General features: G+C 32.9%; 1 protein-coding gene across 4 annotated transcripts in view; it reads left to right on the forward strand.

Annotated features, from left to right (window-relative positions):
• Positions 1–22,922, forward strand: part of LOC106869438 (serine/threonine-protein phosphatase 4 regulatory subunit 3A) — a 57,352-nt gene that overhangs the window by 28,784 nt on the left and 5,646 nt on the right. Inside the window, exons 10-17 of one of the 4 annotated variants that reach the window (XM_052971713.1) lie at positions 1,805–1,873; positions 5,612–5,688; positions 8,583–8,685; positions 9,233–9,391; positions 9,733–9,902; positions 17,339–17,484; positions 19,162–19,352; positions 19,820–19,879. In XM_052971713.1, the coding sequence (XP_052827673.1) occupies positions 1,805–1,873; positions 5,612–5,688; positions 8,583–8,685; positions 9,233–9,391; positions 9,733–9,902; positions 17,339–17,484; positions 19,162–19,352; positions 19,820–19,879 (975 nt within the window). The remainder of the gene's footprint in view (positions 1–1,804; positions 1,874–5,611; positions 5,689–8,582; positions 8,686–9,232; positions 9,392–9,732; positions 9,903–17,338; positions 17,485–19,161; positions 19,353–19,819; positions 19,880–22,922) is intronic. The other 3 variants (XM_052971715.1, XM_052971714.1, XM_052971716.1) reach the window with 3 other exon arrangements.

Here is a 22,922-nt window from a genome sequence, read left to right on the forward strand (position 1 = left end):
GGGGTCGATGTGATTGACTTAATCCCTTTGCCTGTCCTTGTTTGTCCCCTCTATGTTTAGCCCCTTGTGGGCAATAAAGAAATAAATATTTTAAATTAACTTCTACTTAACACATAGCAAAACCTTACAGCAAAACCTTTGCTGTATGTTAATGATTTTCTTGTACAAATTCTTTGTAGTGCTCAATATTTTAGAAGTGTATCAATATTTTATAATTAAAAGAACAAAATCAAGAGTCAACTTACAAGTTTTACACATTCAAATCAACTTACAAAACATGTAGCATTCACTTAACCATTTTAACAAGATCTTGCAAATGGATGAATGATGGTTAAGATGAATTGAGCTACTGGGTCAGTTTTCTAACAACAACCAAGAAACGATCCTGCTCTGTTGGCCTTCCAGAGCTTGTTGCATCTTTTGTACTGCCATTACAGTTTTTGATGTTTTGAGAACATCTATTTTCTCAAAGCAGAATACTTTCGTCATGAAAATCCATGTGTTTTGTATAGTTTTAATAAAATTGTTACTATCTCTTAATTAAAAGATAAAAAACAAAAATAATGGTCATAGTTGATCTTTTCTTAGGCATCTCTATCAGAAGATTTAAGCTTAACCCTTTAGCATTTAAACCGGCCATATCCGGCCAAAAGTATTCTGCCTGTTTTATGTTCAAACTGGCCAGATCTGGCCTCTCACACCAACCCTACAATATTGTTTTAAAAATTAACAGCTACCTCATCAAGATCTCATAGCTACAAGATAATGCATGATTAGTTCAAAACAATGTGGATAAAAAAGCATTAATTTTGGCAGAATAATGCAAACACTAAAGGGTTAAATAAGACAAAAAAGATAGAAATTAAAAAGAAAATTGTAGACAACAAAGTGTCACTTCTCTTTTCTATTTGAACTATGTGTGAGAAATTTGTTGAAAACTTTTCTCAAAGAAAATTTATCCAATTTTGAAATAATTCGAACACTTTTATGTGTTCTTTTTTTAGTTTAAGATTTTAACCAACTTCTTTGGTTATTATTTACTTTTAGATTTCAGTATTTGTTTATGCCTTAGATTAAATTTATATGGAGTAAAGTGATTAACATAAATTCTAGTTGAAATTTTATTAATACAGTAGTTTATTGAAAATTTATTATTTGCGTTTATAAACTGGAATTATTGGTAAGGTAACATTTCTAATTAGACTTTAAATCGCCAAATTTACCTCTTTTGGATATTTCAGCGAATTCATATGATTACAAGAAATAAAATCATTGTGTACATAAGGTTTTAATATAAATTTTCTAATCTCTCTCTCTCTCTATCTCTCCTTCACACACACACACAAATAAAGTTTGTTAACTGAAATTTTCTATTTATTAAACTGCTGTCTTTTTGATTGGCAATAAATCTGAAAGTAGCTGGTTTCTTTTCACTTTATATTTTGTTTTACTTAGAATGTTAGTGAATCTGTTTTAGATCATTGGTATTGAACAATATTTGTCTTCTGAGAATGTCTTGGTTTATAAAAAAAAAAAGAAAGTTTTGATTTAAAGATATGAAATTATATATTTCTGATTTGTTATTCTACTGTTCTTACCTCTCTTGTAGCTGATTTGGTTTAATTTTGAGTAGGTTTTATAAAAGAAGAAGAAGACAGCCTTTAGTGTTGGTGTTTGCTTTTCTATCCATGGTTAATGTAGGCTAGTTTATGTGTTTAATGTTTTTTCTTTTCTTTCTTTCCTCTTGTTGGTTAATTTTTATTTGTCCAAGATTGAGATATTTCCTCTGTTCATTCGCTCATAGAATTGAAAAGAAAGAGATGTCTCAAGAGTTCACGCCAGCCGTTAAATCATTTGTTGGTCAGTAGATGGGGTAAGATGATCGATCTTTTCAATGTATATGATTTTCTTACTTTATTTTGGTAGATTTCTTGATGTTTCCATATAGATTCCTTTTGTACTTTTAGCGGGTTCTTAACAGATCTCAGTAAAGTCTTCTTTCAGTGATGGCTGTTTAGAATTACTCAAAATTGTATATTTTATTATATGCTGAGGTTATTTAAGTAGTTGATTATTTTGTTAATTTAGACAGTAATAGAAAAAAATTCAGTGTATTTCCTTAGTGCATGCAGTTGTTTACAATGACTAATTTATTTATCTTAGTTTTTATTTTTATTTTATTTTAATTTTAACCAATACTGGGCTGCTGATTTAATACTTTCATATTTAATGATTACTTGTGAAATAAAATGTTTAATTTCAACAACCTGTAAAAATGATATAAATTGTATTAAAATAATGAAAATTCTATTAAATAACAAGAAAATTTATTGAAATTAGTTAACGAATAATACTTTTAAAAATATGTTTGAGAACTTTAGAATAAGTTACATGAAATGTAATTAAAATGTGATCTCACATTATTTATTTGAACTTGGATTTGATGGAAAGTGTACTTTAGCTTTAGAAATTGATAATCTATTTCACATACTTTGATACATTATTGAAACCTGAATAAAATTTGATTTAAATTGTTACTTTTTACTCTAGCAATACTTTATATCAGAAGTCTTTAATATATGACTTGAAAATAGAATGTGTTGGACTACTGATTTATAATCAATAAGCTGATACACCTGCTGATAACATTATTACACTGTTTGACATGATATAATTGCAGAAAATAAGTCCGATTTGAAATTTATTGGCATGCAGCTTTAACCCTTTAGCATTCAGATTATCCTGTCAAATGTAATACTTATTTATTCACATTGTTTTAAATTAATCATGCATTATCTTGAAGCTTTGAGACTGATGATCTGATTGTTTTTATAATGACATCATAAGGTAGGTGTGAGAGGCCAGATCTAGTTTGTCTGAACAAAAAACAAAATTAAATATTTGGGCTGTTTAAATGCTAAAGGGTTAAAAAAATCTAATTGTTTTGATGCATGCAGTTATGTAAATTTTTGTTAGTCCCACACTACCAAATCTCATAAACCAACAAAACTTGACTAAGTTTGTTCTGCTATTACTACCACACTTACTTAGTCAATCCAGTTGGGTAAATGCTCGTAATGTTTCACCCTGTTCCAATTATGACCAAGTTTTCTAGTTCTTTTGCCATGGAAGTTTCTCCCAACCTTTCTTTAGTCTCAGTTCTGACAAATTTCAAAGTAGTGTCAGTAATCAGTTATTTTATTGTCCATACACATTAAATGTCACCTTAGACATTTTTCTCACACAAATTCAATTCTCTTTTTTAAATACTTCACTAAGTATGATCACCATAGACATTAAATTACTAAGTATCTAAAGAATAATCCTTCCAATTTCTCTATCATGAGACAAATATGCTCAGCTATTATTGTCCACAAGGATTTCATATTGGCATAATGCAACAAATGGACTGCAGAATCAACTTCAATACGTGCTAGGTAACTTTATGTCGTACCTTAGATAGGTGAGATGTAGATATGACTACAAAGAAATTATTGTATGTAATTACTTATAAAAGTATCTTGACTTTTCCTGCATTGGATTATAAAATCTGCAATATGGAATCAAGGTTAGAATCATCAGAAATGTCATTTCATATTCTGCTCTTGTTAACAAAATTTTATGATTGTGTGTGTATGTGCACACATACACACGAATACACATATACATACATACATGCATGTTACACTTCTGGCAAAGTTGTTTATTAATGGGCTCCACTCACTTGATTTATCATTGAAATTGCAGTTTGTTAGTGGTCCCCATCTCACCACTCTTTCAGCTTGCTTTACTAGACCTATTAGAATTATTTTTCTACTTCTTGTCTTCTTTTTTTCTCACTAGCATATAACAATCCCATCTATGCTGATTCAGTAATCTAAAAAAAGTCACTAAAATCTGTGAACTGCAATCTTCCTCCTTGACTATTTTCTGTGATAATGAGAAAGAGACTCTTGTTCTTTTTCTTTTTTCTTCTATTGCAACATGAATAGTATGAAATTTACAAATTTTGAAATTATTTCATGAATTGTTCATTGAAACCTCTGAATGTCAACCCTCCACCTCACACATTAAATATACCATTGGAGTTGTTTACGAATAAATTTTGTTAGGGAGAAACAGTTATATAAATTTTGGAGGTAGTCTTCTCTCACTTTTTACATTCTGTTATCATATTGCATTTCTTTTTATTATTTCTATAATATAATTATTACTTTGTGAATTATATTTGCCACCTAAATGTGACTGGCCCATATGGGACGATGTTACTGTTGTTTATAACTCCAGGAAGATGATGGAACGATGATTTCCTTTCGCAAATACTGATCGGACACAGACTGTGTTGTTGTTAGCCAGCTGGAGGAGATGTCTTCCTGGGGCTATAAACAACTGTAGCATCGTCCCATATGGGTCAGCCACATTTAGGTGGCAAATATACTTCATGATGTTGTGCTGCTACTGTTTACAACTCACTCAGAGATTTATTATTTCTTGTTTCTCCTTTTTCGAGATTAGCGAAGTTTGTCACTGGAAAAAGCATATAGTATTTTGCGTTTGGAATCAGTTCTCATCCTTAGCTGGTGATTGTCACACGCTGATGACGGGTTACTACCCAGAAACCCGGTCCGTGTGTGTCACATAAGGCTAGAGATGGGAACGATGATTTCCCTTTGCCAATACTGTTTGGACACAGACAGTGTGTCGTTAGCCAACTGGAGATGTCTTCCTGGGGCTATAAACAACAGTAGCATCGTCCCATATGGGTCAACCACATTTAGGTGGCAAATATACTTCATGATGTCATGCTGCTACTGTTTACATCTAGCTTAGAGATTTATTATTGATAATTATTACTCTTTCAACTGTAATTTTCAGAATTTTTGTTTGATTTCTAAACATTTTGAATGGGCAGAACATTTTGAATCTTTTTTTTTTTTTATTGCCCACAAGGGGACAAACGAAGATAAACAAAGGGATTAAGTCGATTACATCGACCCCAGTGCATAACTGGTACTTAATTTATCAACCCCGAAAGGATGAAAGGCAAAGTCGACCTTGGCGGAATTTGAACTGAGAACATTAATGGTAGACAAAATACTGCTAAGCATTTCGCCCGGCGTATTAACACTTCTGCCAGCTCGCCGCCTTCATTTTGAATCTTGCTTAGATGTTTTGTATTAATATTTTAATATTAAAGCTTTAGCATTTAAATTGGCCATATCCAGCCCAAATATTTTACTTGTTTTATGTTCAAACTAAGCAGATCCAGCCTCTCACACTTACCCCACAATGTCATTGTAAAAATAATCAGTCACATCATCAAAATTTTAAAACTATGAGATAATGCATGATTAATTCAAAGCAATGTGAATAAATATGCATCACATTTGACTGATCTTGCTAAAAGGTTATGTGAGCATTTTAGAGTAATATTTTACTGCTCAATCTCTCTGAATTATAATGAAGTATATTAAAAATGTAGAAGTTCTATAAGAGTTATTACAGGTTTTATGATTTTAATTTTTTTTTCTTAATTTTAAAAGCTGTTGTTGACACAAAAAGCTTGTTAAATGGTCTTTTTTTTGTATTGAAAATAAATTTTCTTTTTTAGAATTGGGTGGCGCAATGCAGTTGATGGCTATCATAAGATTATTGATTGATCCCGAGAATATGCTTGCCACAGCCAATGTATGTTTCTATTAAATATTTCTTTTGTTAATCATTCTTTTCATTGCCTTGATTGAAGAAAAGTTTTGGAATCCTATTTATTTTGAATGCTCTGACAATAGTCTTTTCAATCATCTGATCAGTTTTTATTTTCCAGTATGAAAATTATGGTGTTCTTCAGAGTAGGATAGGTAGCAATAATGTGATATACACCAATTAGACATATGGAAAAGATAATTATAGTATTCACTGCTCTACCACAAGAAGAAAAGTGGAACTTTCTATGTTACTCCTGTTATGAAGGATAAAATGTTTTATTGTTTTAAAGTTCCAGACAATAAACTTGAAAAAGGGGGAAAATAAAGAAAAGAAATATTAACATTTGTAATTTTGTGCTTTAGACATTCCAGTTCTTTGTTGCTATGTGGAAGACATAAGTTGCACCTTCATGAAAAGGCTATATATATTTTCCTTTTAAGCAGTTATAAAAAGAAAAAGAAGAGTGAGAATAAATTAAATCAGTATTCAAAACAAATTAGATATTTTTTCTCTCAAAATTAAAATGTGCATTAGAGCTAAAAATACAAAGAAATAATATTTAAGAATTTTTAAAAAGGAGGTAAACAATAATGCTCTGCTGCAATTTGTGTGTGTGTAAGTGTAAATGTGCCACCTTCCATGCTGGCATGGGTTGGGTGGGTTGCCACTGTTGGAATCAACACATTTTAAGATATAACTAAGTTTGCTGTTTCAGATATTAAAGGATGTGGTGTAGATCAGAAGGAAGAGATGGTGCCTATAGTATGTGAAGCTATGGCACTGCTTCTTCTCAATTCCTCCAATATTGATAAGATTGATACTCAAGCTGATGATTGCAGATGCAGACATTTACAAGGAGGAAATTCCAGAGGGCTGATATTTTAGAAAGGAATGACCGAGCAGAGTAGTTAATGTAGAGTCTGGAGTATCAATTATTTCAAAAAGAATTTTTATTATTGAGTGAAAACAAGATTGACAGGAAGTCATTGTAGGATGTTGCTGTGACCTGTTTTCATGTAATCAGTGCAGATTATGCATTCAGATGTTTTGGGTGTATTAGATTAAAAAGAATGAAGAGTGGTTATGTAAGAGTGCTTGTTGTTAGATGTTTTGGTAAGTAATTGATGTATAACAGGAAAGCTGTGGCATACCAGAGTAGAAAGTTGGGTCAAAGAGACAATTCCATCAGCACAGATTACGATAGGCCAATCTCATGGGAAACTACTGATCCATGGGATGAAAGGCAGCTGAAGCCCATAGTCAGGCAATTTTGAATGCAACATAGTCAAAAAGTTTGCCGATGTTGAGGGCAACAACTCTACTGTCCTAAATTTCATTAGCTCAGGAGCACATTGGTGAATGATGTATGGGAGTAGTTTTGCAATAGATCTAGCGTTATGAAAACTGTACTGGTAGTCATTAATGAGAGAGAGATTGATTTGTGGTGTTGAATATTATTGTTAATGGTGGTCTCTGTTGCTTTTTAGTTGAGAAGTAAATGTGACAGAAGTTGGAGGGGTTGCACTTCTTGGGAATTAGAGATACTGTATTGCATTTCCACAAATTAAGATATATCCTTGTAAAGAGAGAGAATCAAGAGTTTAATAAGGGTGCAGTGAAGGCAATGGAAGAGACATTCTCATGGCTAGTGGTCTTGGTTTGAATTGACTGGAGGCGCTTTTATACTTCATATGTATGTGTGATGGTGTGGAGGCGCAATGGCCCAGTGGTTAGGGCAGCGAACTCGCGGTCATAGGATTGCGGTTTCGATTCCCAAACTGGGTGTTGTGAGTGTTTATTGAGCGAAAACACCTAAAGCTCCACGAGGCTCCGGCAGGGGATGGTGGCGAACCCTGCTGTACTCTTCCACCACAACTTTCTCTCACTCTTTCTTCCAGTTTCTGTTGTACCTGTATTTCAAAGGGCCAGCCTTGTCACACTGTGTCAAGCTGAATATCCCCGAGAACTACATTAAGGGTACACGTGTCTGTGGAGTGCTCAGCCACTTGCACGTTAATTTCACGAGCAGGCTGTTCCGTTGATCGGATCAACTGGAACCATCGACGTCGTAAGCGACGGAATGCCAACAACATGTGAAGGTGGTGTTGAAAGGGGATAGATTTGGAGGGATTTACTCACATGCAACTTGAGGCTAGATTCTAAGTGAGCAGCAAAACTGGTTGTTTTTTCTGTGGGAGTACTGGTTAGAAAATCACCTTGGTTGAGAGGAGAAGAAAAGAGAATGTGTAATGTCTGTGGAGATACTTTGGCAAATCACTAAAAGGATCAGCTGCAGTTAAAGAGGTGGGGGAGCTGTTCAGTGCACTAAGACATCCTTTGTAGTTTGGATGAATTGTGCATTTGTAGAGATGGATGGTTCTCTTCAGTTGCTGTAGATCATGTTTTTAACCTGAACAGCTGTAGCACAGCTATGAATAAATCATTAGGGGACTAAGGAAGCAATCAATATAGTAGGAACACTAGCAATAGGGTTAATTTTAGAACCTAAGATTTTTGAACTTAACGCATTCTGTTCTGCTTCATTTCTCTCTTGATAACTTAAGATATTGTTTTAAAAATTATACTATAATCTTGAAATAATCATTAATTTATTGTATTCACTAGGAGTATTTGTGTTTTATATTATATTTGAATTATGCTGAATGTATTTACATGCAGAATAAAATTCGAGTTATTGTAATCATGTTTTGCTGTCATTTGGAAATCTACACATTTATTCACTATTTCACTGTAAATCATGTTTTATTGCAATTTGAATAAATTTTAAAGTTGAGGTGTGATTGTACAGAAACTAATATCTTGAAGTGAACATAATGGATAATATTTTAATAATAACTGTTTTATGTTTCTTTCAGAAAACTGAAAAAACTGAATTTCTTAGTTTTTTCTATAAACATAGTATGCATGTATTGACTGCTCCGTTATTTGCTAACACTACAGACAATAAACCTAGTAAAGGTAAGTTTTTTTTGTTTTTTAATACTACCTGTTTTATAATGAGCCAGTATTCTTTGCATTTTTGTATCTAATGAAAATGGATTGTTCTTTAATTACATTTGTGTAAGTAACATCTAACTAGATATTATGTTACTATAGAACAATAAATATGAATATAGAAAGTTAAGTGTTTTATTCAATACTTTTTAGATCAATTTATACGTAAGAATTATGGTGTTACTTTATACTTCTCTTAATAATGTTCAGTTTTCCTCAAACATATTTTCAGTATCTATGTAAGGTTAAAATGAGATTTCAGTTAGATATTAACTGAAATATTTGCAATAATATAAACATTTTGTAAAATGCAGCAATAGCAACAAACTCCTGTGCCTTTTCCCATTTTCACACTTGTTTCTTCTTTTTGTCTTCCTTCTTTGCTTTGTTTTGTTTTGCATTCTCTAATACATAAAAATATACATGGTCGACCAATTTTAATAATATATTGGTTAAAAAAATAATATTTGTAAATTATTTTCCTTTTTTTTTTTTTTTCTTTTTTCAACAGATGATTATCAAACTGCTCAACTTCTGAGTCTTATAATGGAGTTACTTTCATTTTGTGTTGAACACCATACGTATCACATCAAGAATTATATCATTAGCAAGGACCTTCTACGGAGGGTTCTTGTCTTACTGAAGTCCCAGCATGCTTTTCTAGCCTTGTGTAAGTGATCAAAATTATTCTTGTTCAAGTCTATCTGTAGTTGGTATTATTTATTCACCATTAAGTATTAACTTGGTACCACTTCCTAATTACTTTATAGTTGATAATAAAATTTATTGTATATTATCTTAACTACATAAGAAAAATTTTAATTTCTTTTAATTTTGTTGTATCAGCATTTTCTTTGCAGATCATATCAATTTTCTAATCTTTTAGTGTAGGCAATTAAAATTCTTATCAAAAATTAATTTTGAAGTCTAGATTGTAATTGTAGTGTGGAGCTTGTATTAATATGTCTACATTTGACTTCTATTAAATTGCAATCACAATTTTTTTTACAGGTGCCTTGCGATTTATGAGAAAGATAATTGGCTTGAAAGAGGAATTTTACAATCGTTACATCACTAAGGGAAATCTATTTCAACCTGTTGTAGATGCCTTTAATGCTAATGGTGACAGATATAACCTGCTGAACTCTGCCATGATTGAAATGTTTGAGTTTGTGAAAATGGTAGGTTGTGTAATTTATTTTTCCTTTTGGAATTTAAAAAAAAATTGTTCTTCCAGTAATTGACAGTGCACATTTAAAATGACTATAATGTACATGTGTATGTATGCATATACATACAATTTGTGTTAGGTGGTACGAACAGGAGAAATAGAAATCAATGTGCAGTACTACAGAACATATTTATCTATTTGCTGTACAGCTCCATAAAGTGACTCAGTGGGGTGGGGGTGGGGGGCTTCACAGAAAGTGAAATGAACAATGAAGTTGAGAGAGAGATGAAAGGAGGGAGAGAGAAGAGATAACACAGGTAAGAGAAGCATAAAAAGACAGGTGTCTACAATAAAGAGGTGATGTGATGAGAAGTACAGAGAGACAAATTCATGTATGATTTAAAAGTTTGTGAGATAGAAAGATGTTGAGAAACATGGAGATAGGCTGATGGAAGGTTTTGAGATAAGCAGATCATTGTGTGTGTGTGTGTGTGTGTGTGTATGTATATATCTTATCTTTTTAATTTGTTTATGGGAAACGTTTTGAAAATGCAAATAAAGCTCCTATTCCATTATGCTAGCCGCAGTTTAATGATGCTGACTGGTGAACCAGTTTTTGGGGTTGCATCGAGCTGTACTGATATAATGTAAGATAAATAGAGTAATAATAATCTTTGGATGGAATTTATAAACATTTAATGCATTGTTACGCTTGTTTCCACAAATCATATGTCTCTTCAGATCACAATCCGTATTCCATAGTATCTGTGGGCATCAGTTAGATCATCTTTGTGGATTCATTTCTTCAGGCAATATAACATTAATGGATGTTTACTAGAGAGATGTTTATCTCTTTTGCCAAGTGTGAAGGTTGGTTGAGTTATGATCTACCCGATGCTCACAAATACTACAGACTACTGTGATCTTAAGAGACATGTAATTTGTGGAAATGCGCATAGCTATGCATTAAATATTTATAAATTCCATCTAAGGATCATTAATATTATTAATATTACTATATATATATATATATATATATGTGGTTTTGTGTGTGTGTGCGTATGATGGTGGATCCTCCATTGATTTTGACAATTAACTGAGTCACCTACATCAGTTAATGTGAAGTAGCTGAGTATTCCAAAATCATTGTCTCCTGATTCTCAAGCTGAATCATTTTGACACAGTATGTAACAAGGCTGGCCCTTTGAACTTTAGGTGCAATCCATCTGATGGGCTTCCACACAGTTTCTGTCTACCACATTTCATTCAGAATGCTTGGGTCAACCTGAGGCTGGTAAAAGACACTCAATCAATATGCCACTCAGTTTTATTGAACCTTGGACTTCATGATGTTAAAGCAAACTTTTTATTCACCTGGCTATTCTTGCATCCTATATATTGACATAGAGGACATGAAGTAATAATGATGTCTGTGAGTGAGTCAGTGAGAAAAGTGAAGGAGTGTGAGAGAGTGATAGTGTAAGAGTAGAGAAGTGAGAGACAACTTTTCAAATATACAACAGGTGATTGCAAGTCAAACAGACGAAGAAATTCTCACTTGATTTCCCAACTGCACACCAAAGATGATGAGTGTCATCAGAAGTCAGTGCTTGATGTGAATTGGGTAGAAGTTTTGGAAAGCGACAAACATAAGGAGAAAACAGAAGCAAGGCTCAAGGTAAAAGGAATAACTGAAAGAAGACAAAATGAATCTTAGGAAATTGAATCAAAGCCTGAAGTAGAATGATTAAGAGTACTGGAAAGGAGACTGCAATAAACACCCATTGTTTTTGATGAGTACTATGCTAGTATATATAATATAATTCTATTTTATACACATGCACACAAACTTTTAACATGCTATCTTAAAGACAGTATTGTAATTGTGGCATGAACTTTTGTGTGTTAAGATTGTTTTGTGTACATTTCTGCATGGAGATAGTGGGAACTAATGAATGGTGGGGTGTTGAAAATTATGGAGAGAGTTCCTGGTTTACTGAAAATTTTTTTGGTTCTTTTAGCACCATGGGTAGCCATGATGAAAGGCTTTCCAACTGCAATCATTTGTTGTCTTATATATCAGGGTTTCTATTTCTAAATTTGTCCCTTTCTAAGGGACAAATTTATATATATATATGTATATGTGTGTGTGTGTGCGTGTGTGAAACTCACACATGTATATAACGAGCTGACACAAACTGAGGCTAGTTGTGTCTGTTTATAAAATCTTTCTAATGTCCACTTCTCCATGCTTGCATGGGTAGGATGAAATTTGTTGAAGCAGGTTTTCTATCACTGGGTGCCCTTCCTGTTGCCAACCATCACATGTTACCAAGTAAGGTAATATTTCCCCATGACCAGACATATTTTCACAGAAGATTGGTTTTGGACACACTTTGTATGGTGATGATGCTTGTTTATATAACCATCATGTGATGGTTATAAACATATATACATACACAACTGGCTTCTTTCAGTTTCCAGCGACCAAATCCACTCACAAGGCCTTGCTTGACCTGGAAGACACTTGCCCAAGGTGTCAGACAGTGGGATTGAACCCAAAACTACATGGTTGAGGGGCAAATTTCTGAACCATACAACTATGCATGCTTTTGTGTGAGTTGGTGTTTCCCCTTGTCTTTATATGTTTGCTGACATTTTTCATTTCATATACTCATCTCACTCATAAGACTTTGGTCATGCTTGGCTACTGCTTTGAAGGGTCTTAGTCAAACAAATCAACTTTTTTGTCTTAAGCCTAGTACTTATTCTATTGATCTCTTTTGAAGTGCTGTGTTTCAGGGATGTATACAAGCCAACACCAGTTGTCATGGTGGTGGAGGACAAACACACACACACACACACACACACTCACAGAGTAAATAAACGATAGTCTTGTTATTAATACAGGAGGTGCTGCATGCTTGCAGTTAACTGTGAAAGCACATCTGGGTTTCTTTACATGTCTTCACATGTTCCATGATCTTTGTAAACAGATAGGCTCATAGCTTTGTCCAGGCTGTTTGCTGTTCAGTAGAGTAGGGAATTATTACCTTGCTTGGAAACAGGTGAGGTATTGCAGAAGGAAGGGCATCAGGCCTTAGAAAATCTGCCTTCGTTTGTGGAATAGGCATGCTTTGAGGCACATGTGCTTGTGCACACATATGCATAGATTTTTAAATTTGATTATGTCTCATCTATTTTGCCATGCTGGAAGAGCTTTGGTGAATACATATAGCAGCACTTTTAGTTTTCAAGTTAATTTTTTTTCTTTTTACGTTCCACACATCTGTGAAAGCTCAGAGCTAGAGATTGATTTGTAAGTAGGAAATGGTAATTATCTGTTTACCTGAGAAGTACAGAATGTACACATGTCACTCAGGCACAATCAAACACACGTGACAAGCTTTGTACAGTTTCTGTTTATCAGATTCACTCATGCAAGACATTGGCTGGCCTGGAGCATCAGACACTTGCCAAACATGCTGTACAGTTGCACTGGACCTAAAATCACGTGCTAAAGAAATAAACTTCTTAATCGTGATTTATGGTTAGCTGTCACACAAGAATATACTTCTTTGGTTCATATGTGTGTGGTGCTTCACAGCGTTCAATATACACATACTTTTCCACGTCTGGCTGTATAGCCTTTTTTGTTTGTTTATTTTACCGTTTCATTTTCTGTCTGCCACTATCCTCCATGGAACAAATTTAATTTGTGTCTGTGGGAAGAGCCATTTTAACGATGCGTCCTGCCCTAACTCTTCAAAACGCCAGTGTTATAATGGTGGCAGCTGATGAAAGATATGTTCTCTATGTGGCCTGTGTGTTTTTTGTACCTTGTTTATCATTTTGTCCATGTTTTTTTGCAACATCATGTACCCAGATATGCATCTATATATACATGTAGATGAAGGTATGTACATACATGTACATATATATGCATATACTCATATATTATTTGTATATATATATATATATATATATATATAGTTCAAAACAAAAGACAGTCAGGTGAAGAAACAACAAGCAGGTGTATTAGTTTCACATTCGGGAAGAATGGAAAAGTCTTTGATGTTTTGAGCTTATGCTCTTCAACAGGAAGGATTGAGAGAGAAAAACATGTAGGGATTAATGGTTCAACATATATATGTATGGTGGTTGTTGTCTACTTGTTATGCAGAGTCTGACCACCTTCTGTACCTACACCTTAGAACCACCATGGCGTCTGATGTGGCTTTTTAAACCAGACAATGTTTCGAAAAGACACCCACATAGATTGCATATCTGATTTGGACCACCAAGAGCTACAGTTAAGCTCTGATCTTTGTGGATCTTAAAATGTCTTTTGAGGCCTCCGTTAGATTTGCAGACCTTATGGCAAACATGGCATTGAAAGGTGTGCACAGACATACAGGCAGAATAGTTGGAGAGTTGTTTTCCATGGGTTTGCAAATGAGATTTGAGCCTAGCAAAAAGCGTGGTCTGTCACAAACTGTTCACACAAAAAGGTCATTGTGAGATCTATGCAAGCATGGAAAATGGATTTTAAAACGATGGTGATGATATGCTATATAATATATGACAAAAAACAAAAAGCAAAACAGGATGGGTAGGATAGTAGGGTGTAACTTCAGAGATGTTTGGCTGTTATTTACTTTCATCTGGCTTAGCTGCAATGTAGTACTCTTCCAAATTGGCTCATGCATATATATATATAACATAGATAATAGGGTTTGATTTGAGAGGGAGAGTTGGTTACTATTTCTACCAATTTGGGATATGTAGTCTTTTTGTTGGTTTTACATACACAAGACAGAGTGTAATCTGGTTTTTATTTCTAGCAGGCTGTGTTATCAAATAGATGACAAACTTGTTGGGCCACACATATGCACACACAAATAGGGTATGGTTTTGTGATGGTGTCTATTTCTACTACATAGTTACTTTTTTGTTGGCTCATATAAAATTCCAGTAGGGTGTGGTGTTACATAGGTATAGTATTTAGAATTTAATTTTTTTTCAAATTTCATGGTCAATGAAAGTGATATGGAATGAATATAGATTGTCTGTTTTGGCTTGGTGTTTGCAGCTGGATGTCCTTCTTACTGCCAACACTTAACAGAGTGTACTAGGTACTTATGTAGTGCCTGCACAAGTGCATTTTACATGCACTTTTTACGTGGTGCCAGCACATAGCACCATCACCTGCAGAGTCACCAAGTATCTTTACAAGATAAGGACCTCTCAGCTGAGAGAAGTGACCATTTGGATAAAATTAATATTTTACCTATCAATTACAGATGTAGCATTATGTAACTTTGTGTTATTACATACTGAACCAATAGCATGTTCTCAACAATATCTAGTATGACAGGTAATGCTCTAATTAGTGTATAGTAACCAAGGGAGATAAATCGAACGCCATCTCCTTTCAAGGGACAGACAAAGGAAGAAAGAAATACATTACCAGCTATATTAATTGATTTTATTTAGTTTTTAGAAATATCAATTTGCTAACCATGTTAAAAACTGATAGAAGAGAGGGCATGAGAAATATATTTATCAAAGAAAGTTAGTGTGAGAAAAAAACGGCCAATAAATGTGTATATGTGTGTATATACACACATTCATTCACTCACTCAGAGTGAGGAGAAATAGATATACACACAAGTATATTATTAGTAAATATAAATAGCTGTGATAGTGATAACTTGTTACTGATTATGAATCTCTTTGTGACTATATTTCTACTAAAGTACACTGCTTATGTTTCAGTTAATAATATAAATGAGAATGTGGAGAAATTCAATAAACTTTTTCATTATTCAACTGATGTTTAGAATATAACTTTTAGCAAAATTATGAGGGAATGTTTTAATTTAAATATGAACATTTTAATACTTGAGGTTTTCTTCCACAGAAGCAAGAGTTGATTTAAAAAGGGTTATGTACATGTATCTTTTTCATATGTGATATTTTAGAAGTTAAGAAAAAACTATACTTGTCTAAAGGATGGGATGGTCATTAATAATTAACTGGTAATATTTTCTTTGTCAAACTAATGAAATAAAGTATTTGTTGTTTATTATTTTAACATGTAAATGTTTCTGTGAATAAAACTGGAATTAAGTTTTTGGTGAAGAACTAGTCATATTTTATAGCTTCAAACAATAAACAAATGGAATGTTAAGGTACATCATGTGTTGTGTGATGAATATAACTGATAGAAAAGTGAAAATTTATTAACACTTTTTATTTGTTGGTTTCTACATGCAGAAATGAGAAGACTATATACTTTATACACAATCTCGTGTTTTGAATTTCATTTAATCTAATAATTTTTGCTTTTTTCTCACTGTTAGATTACATTTTCCTCACTACATTACCCTTTCGTTGTTTCTACACATTCACAAAACAGCCCTAATAATAAGTCAAGGCTTGCTACTGGTTAATATGTAAACAAAACATAAGTAATGGAATAATGAAATGAAACTATTGTAATGTAATTTTCTTACAAAACTTTGTTCAAAGCTAGTTTTCCAGATTCAGTTTCATTGCTTTTGATGTATGGAATATAGATAGTATAAGTAAGAAATAATTAGCTGTAAATTTGTTGAACATAGGCGTGGTCTAAATTTGAAAATCTATTTTAAGGTTGGGTGAACACTAATTCATCCATAATTATGTTTTATTATTAATTACTGGAGCCAGTTTTAAAAAGTTATTTTTCCATGCGTGATTTGAATAGTTTACAAATTGAATTACTACTTTTGTCGTGAATGCTACACATTTATAGAAACTTTCAGTTTCAAATTGTTTGCTTAATAACTTTTTCTTCTGTATGTTGTTGAAATTGAAATACTTAGCAACATTTCTTTCATTGATTGTTTGGTAAATTTTCGTGATTGATTTTAATACACTTAGTCCAGTTCAACATGTATGATTGAAAGCATTTAAGAGTTGCCCTTTGTTTGTATTAAACACTTAGTTATAGTTACTTTGTGTAATTTCCTTGGCTTAATATTGAAAATTTTATTTTTTAGATTCATATTTGTATAAGATATTTTATTATTTTAATCAGTAAAAGTTAAAACCAAGTGACTCAAGGGCTGAAAGTTCTGTGGATGCCATGTAAGAAATTCCTAGCCCTTGAGATTAAAATAATAAAATATATTCATGTATTGAGTTCTGTTTAACCTGTTTGTTTTACTAAACTTATTTGCATAAAATATAAATCAAACATTCTGTTTATTGTGATTATTTCGGAATAAATAGAGTCATTGAACCTCATGTTAAGATTATTGTTTTATTGGTTTCAGCCAGAGGCTGAAGCCATGCTGGATAACTTTATGTGAATTTCATTCCAATATCCATGTCTTATTTAAATAACAAAATGTCATGGAATCATCTGAAAACATAGCATTTATTTATTATTTTTTGTAGGAGGATATCCGATCTCTTTGCACAAACATTGCTGAAAATCACATTAAAGATCTAGAAAATGTTAACTATGTAAATACATTTAAATCTTTAAAACATCGGTATGAGCAGCAACAGGATAGAATTAGAGAAAAATCAGCAACTGAAAGGTAAATGTTTTAAATGAATTCATTAAAAAAAAAAAAAAATTTGATGTATTCAGTTTAAATATTAAATAAATGCAATAAGTATTACAATTTTCTTTATCTGAATGACTCCAAAAATTTGTGCAGTTTTCTTGTGTTTGGACTAAATGCTGCTTTTCGTATTAAGCAGTCAACTGTAAGTATTAGTGCCATCAACAAAAGTAACCCTTTTGTTACTATATTTCTAACCCCTTGTGTGTTTCAATTAAATTCTAAAATAATCGTGAATTTAGACTGGTTTCATGAAACAACTCTTTTTATTTTTCAATATATTTGTGATTTTTGGAACACAATTACAGGTTATAAGTAAATTCAACAAAATATAAAATCAATAACATTTTTTGCTTAAACATCAGCTTAGAAAATAAGTTATTAGTTAAGTTATACAACAAAATTTTAATACGGAAAGTGTTTTAAAATACTGGATTATCTATCAGTCATGCACATGAGACAGGTGTACTTTAAAGGTACAGAATGAAATACTGGAATTAACTAAATGAAATAAACTCATACACATACATAAATACACAGAAAGACACATAATGATTCTCAATACAAATTAATCAAAATTTGTCACACATCTTACAGATAACTTTAAAATAAGAATGAGGTAAATTTGAAAAAAATATGTATAAATCACACACACACCAACCAACTAACCAACTATTTCTTAAAATGCTAACATCTTTCTTCCAAGTATGTAGAAAACTGTCTCTTTTTCATCTTCATTTATGTTTTGTGTAATGGTTCATTTCTGCAGTAATCATTTCAAAGGGGAAAGTAAAAAAAATAATCTGACAGTTTTGTTTCCTTGGAAAAACTGTGGCTATGTCTAATATTGTCATAAAAAAAACTAATTGAGGTGCAGATCACCCCTCCCCCTATTATTGCTATTGGAACTGTTGTCTGATTGTTTCACTTTCAGAAAAAAACATCTGATTTATAATCACATGTGGCTTTTATGTTAGCCATATATTTTTTCTGATTTTTCTATGTCTTCTTTCAAAACTACTTTGAATTCAACTCACTGCTTGACAATATGAAACTGGTATCCAGTTTTCATTCATAGTGAATGAAACATTTCTGAAAATCAAAGTGGGAGAAATGGAAAAAAATCCCACAAAATTTGTAGCACTCGGATATCATGTAAAATAATGTTGGACAGTGTAACTCAGTTGTTTACATAATGAAATCATGTGTTTTCCTGAATGTACTAATGAGATTTGTGCTAAAATTCTCACTTTCAACCATTTTAGTAAAATTTGCCAATAAAATTCTCAGCTGGCTACAACTGTCTTGGTATTGAAAGGGTTAAATGAACAGACTTTAAAGAACTGCAACTCATGTTTGCTCACTCCAGCTATATATTAACATTCATTTATTACTACTCACTCCAGCTATACATTAACATTTATTTATTACTACTTACTAATTGTGTAGTGTACTATGACTTAGCCAGGTTTTCAGTCTCTGCTGATAGGGTACCATCTTATTTATTGTAGGTTTGCTTGAAGATTTAAACCAAATTATGCGATCTAACAAAATGTTGCTTGTTTCTTTTAGCTTATTTATATAATATAGAAGGATTAAGACTATTTGTACAAAATTGGTGTATTTTGTTTATTGTTCTTGTTTTTTCAGCATGCCATCTATCCTTCGTAACAGCCGTTTCCGTCGTGATGAACGAGCACTTGATGAAGAGGAAGACATGTACTTTAATCAAGATGATGATCTTGATGATGGAGAGAGTATTGTTCCTATGGGAGACATCTTAAAGAATAAGCTGGATCCAGACTTTGATCAGATCAGTCGGTTTATTGAAAATAAAAGAGGTAAAAAGCAATTATTTTGTGGGTGCTTGTGTGAACATATGTTAGGTGGCTTGTGTTATTAATTTTCAAGACTGGAAAATTTAGGAGAACCAACAAACAATAAGGTGGATATAGAAAACAATTTAAAAACAAGATATTTATAAAATTATGATTTGTTTTAACCACAAAAAAAGTAAACTAGGATTTAAAAAAGAAAAACGAATATAAACTGGGTTATTATTTATTAATTAGCAAAAGAAGCAGAACTGTTTGGTCAATGGAATAGTTGTGTCCATTATTGGATTTTATATTTAACATGAATACATAAAAGTATGACACTGTAATCCACTTTTTGTTCCGAGGTAGTAAGTGTTAGTTGATAATTGTGTTACAAAAATATAGGAAAAAGTTATTATTTCCTTTAAACTTTGATTTTGTGACCTGAATAATGTTATTTCAAAATTTATCTATTTCATGTGGAGAAACAGGTGAATTTGCACTTTTTCATTCACATAAAGTTAGCAAAAGCAACAACATAAATTTAACAGGTATTTACACTTAGCCCGTGCAAAAACTTTGGGGCTAATTTTTTTTTTAAAGGTCTGTGAATATGTGAATTGCTTTCATGTGTAAGCCACCCCACCACCACTAAATATAATCTGCAATCATGTTTCATTTACATGCTCTTTGATAACAGTGTTTCAAACCTAGTATAAACTGGACTTTACTCCTCTGGGTATACTCCTATGTTCTTGAATTTATCAAGATGAGTGCCAAAGATATAGACTTAAGGACATCCTGCAGCCCATTTTGCTGTAGTTTTTCACCAGAGTCTCAACCAGCTTTAATACTTTTCTGCCTTGCGATTGTTCAAGAAACCTTGAATCATTGTGATAAAGCTAATCTAAAGTGCTCCCTTCCTATTGAGCATCTTGGAGAATTTTAAATGCTCCAAGAGCTTCATCTGTAGTTTGACAAAAACACATGCATTGACAACTTTGGTAGGAAGTCTTGATAGTACTTAAAGGTTATAGACTCCTTATGAAGAGCTGTTGTGACCCCTTGTTTCATTAGACCTAATTTTAAGTGCACTGGACTCCACCGATGACTTACACTTAACAATGTTCCTCCTCCTCATAGAGAATTCTAGACTATTGTAACTAGCACTGCTAGTGATAGTGTGCTGCTGTCCTAAAGGCAAAGGTAGCAAGGAAACTCAGTAAAGCTATTTTGGAAGCCCATTAGTAATGGCACCATTTTGAAGTCTGATAACCTCCTGACTATACTAATTGTACTTAAAGACATCTAAGAAAGTATTTGTCATCTGTGGGAAGAAGGAGAGCTCATTTTGACAAGTAGAAAACCTTGTAAAAACCAGGTGGTGCTTCTGATTTGTGACTACACTTTCATCTTAACTAGTTTTTCTGCTTCAGCCTAGACATGTAAAGTTTAGTGTGGACTTTGTGCGACCTAGATTTCTGATCAAGTTGTAATCATTTTGGCTTTCTTCTCTTTTTACGTGCATCTCTGAAATTGCCATCTGTATTTACATCTTTCTCTTGTTCTGACCTGCTGCTCTCTCTTTCTCTCTCTGACAGAGTGGGTACAGGAAGCACAGGATAGTGTGGCACTGAGACAATGAGTGATGTAAGGTTTGGGCATATGATAAGAGATGAAATTTTGCCAGCCCTACATTTAGAAGGGTCTACCATGCAGAAGTATAGATTTTTTTGAGCATACAATGGGTTCCCACAAGGTTCTTTGTGGTTCTCTTTCCTTCTCTGCACCATTCTGCAAAGGAGCAAAATAAAATTGATATAAGATTTTCACTATTCAAGCAAGCAGAAATTGTACACCTTTACTTTGTAGAGTGTAGTGTTCACAGGTGAAAGAGGTGCCCCAAGTTTATCGTAATCCCCAATAGGCATGCAAAAATGCCCCTTGTAGACCTCACTTATTTAGTGGATGCTGTCATAGTACTTTTTCATTCTAGTCTTGATAAATTACTCACAAATGTAGCAAAATCTGCTTCCCATATACATGCAGCTCTTGTGGCCATCTGTGATAAATGTAGCTAGGCCTATCTATCCACTTAGGCAACTGAAGTGAATCGTATTTACTATTTGTTACTTGGAAATTCTTAAAATTTTGAGAAAATTTTCTATCAGCTACTTAACACTGAATCTATCTAGAATGTTCTGGAAAATTGGTAGATTTCAAAATCATTACTGAGCACATTTTAAGCACATATGATAAGGAAAAAAAACACTTGCTTCTGAGTAACAGAAAAAATTGCAAACAACAGATATTTAAAATTTTTCTTTCATGGAAAGATATCAAACATTCCAGCTTATATAATACAGACTGGAAATTACACTTAAATTATATTGTCCAATGTTCCAGAATTTTGACATGCATCAGGCCCATTTTTTTTTCTACCACCTCATCTTAATCATATAATGTAGTTTTATACAATTGATAAACCTGTGTGGTTTTGAGTTCATTCTTACTGTGTGGTACTTTGGGCAAGTGTTTTTGGCTCTAGCCTTGAGCTGCCCAAAACCTTGTGAGTGGATTTGGCAGATGGAAACTGAAAAAAGGCAATCATGTGCATGTATGTTTCTGTCTCTTTGTCTTGATAGAGTGTAAATGTGCATCACTGTTAGTACAAGCAGTGATGTTTATTTTCCATATTCTGCAAAAACATGTCTGACCATGAGGAAATATTACTTACTTGAGAACAGATGAGGGTTGGTGATTGGAAGCGCATTTGGCTGTAGAAAATCTGCCTCAATAAAATCTGTTGCATGCAAGCATAGAAAAGTGGATATTAAAATAATGATGATATAACTCTTGTGGTCTATGATTACAAATGCAGTCTTAATCAGATGTGAAAAGGAAATTCAGTTTGTGATGCTTATTGTAACATTTCTTAATTTGAATTTTTTTTCTTTTTAATATCCTGTTGCAGTCTTTCCTATTTACAATCACTCTGGTATACATGTATGTTGACAAGGATGACTAAAGATATCATCAAAATTAATATATATAATCCATGGTTATTACAGTACAAGAATGATAAATACAACAAACATTAGATAATTCTGATTTACTCCACTGTTTCTCTGTCTGTCTTAGAATTCCAATAAAATCCAGATTTTTCCAGCCTTTAATATTTCATTTTGTTGATTTTTCAGGTGTATATGGCAGAAAAATGTCTGTTGTTGCCTAACCATTTCCTACATCTGAACGGTTGTGGGTTATGACTAGTTTTGAATGTCCTCTGCCACTGTCCAGGAATTGAGCTTTATTTTAAACAACAGGTCATGGTTGCTTTCTCCATATGCTGGTGTATTATCAGTATCACAAGTAATACATATACTGGAAACAACTCACCAAATAAGTAATCTGTCATGGTTACAATTGTGGCAGGAAGTACTTGAATTTGAACCAGCCATGAAAGCAACCACAATCAATCACTCCATTCCTTTTTGTTCATGCCTTTCATGGCAGTTTATCTCTGCAATTGTTTCCTGGAAAAGGAAAAAGAAATACTCTGTTGGTTTCAAACTCAACAGGAAGAGTATGGTT

This window comes from Octopus bimaculoides, chromosome 11 (genome assembly GCF_001194135.2).
Source record: "Octopus bimaculoides isolate UCB-OBI-ISO-001 chromosome 11, ASM119413v2, whole genome shotgun sequence".
NCBI classification, from domain to species: Eukaryota; Metazoa; Mollusca; class Cephalopoda; order Octopoda; family Octopodidae; genus Octopus; species Octopus bimaculoides.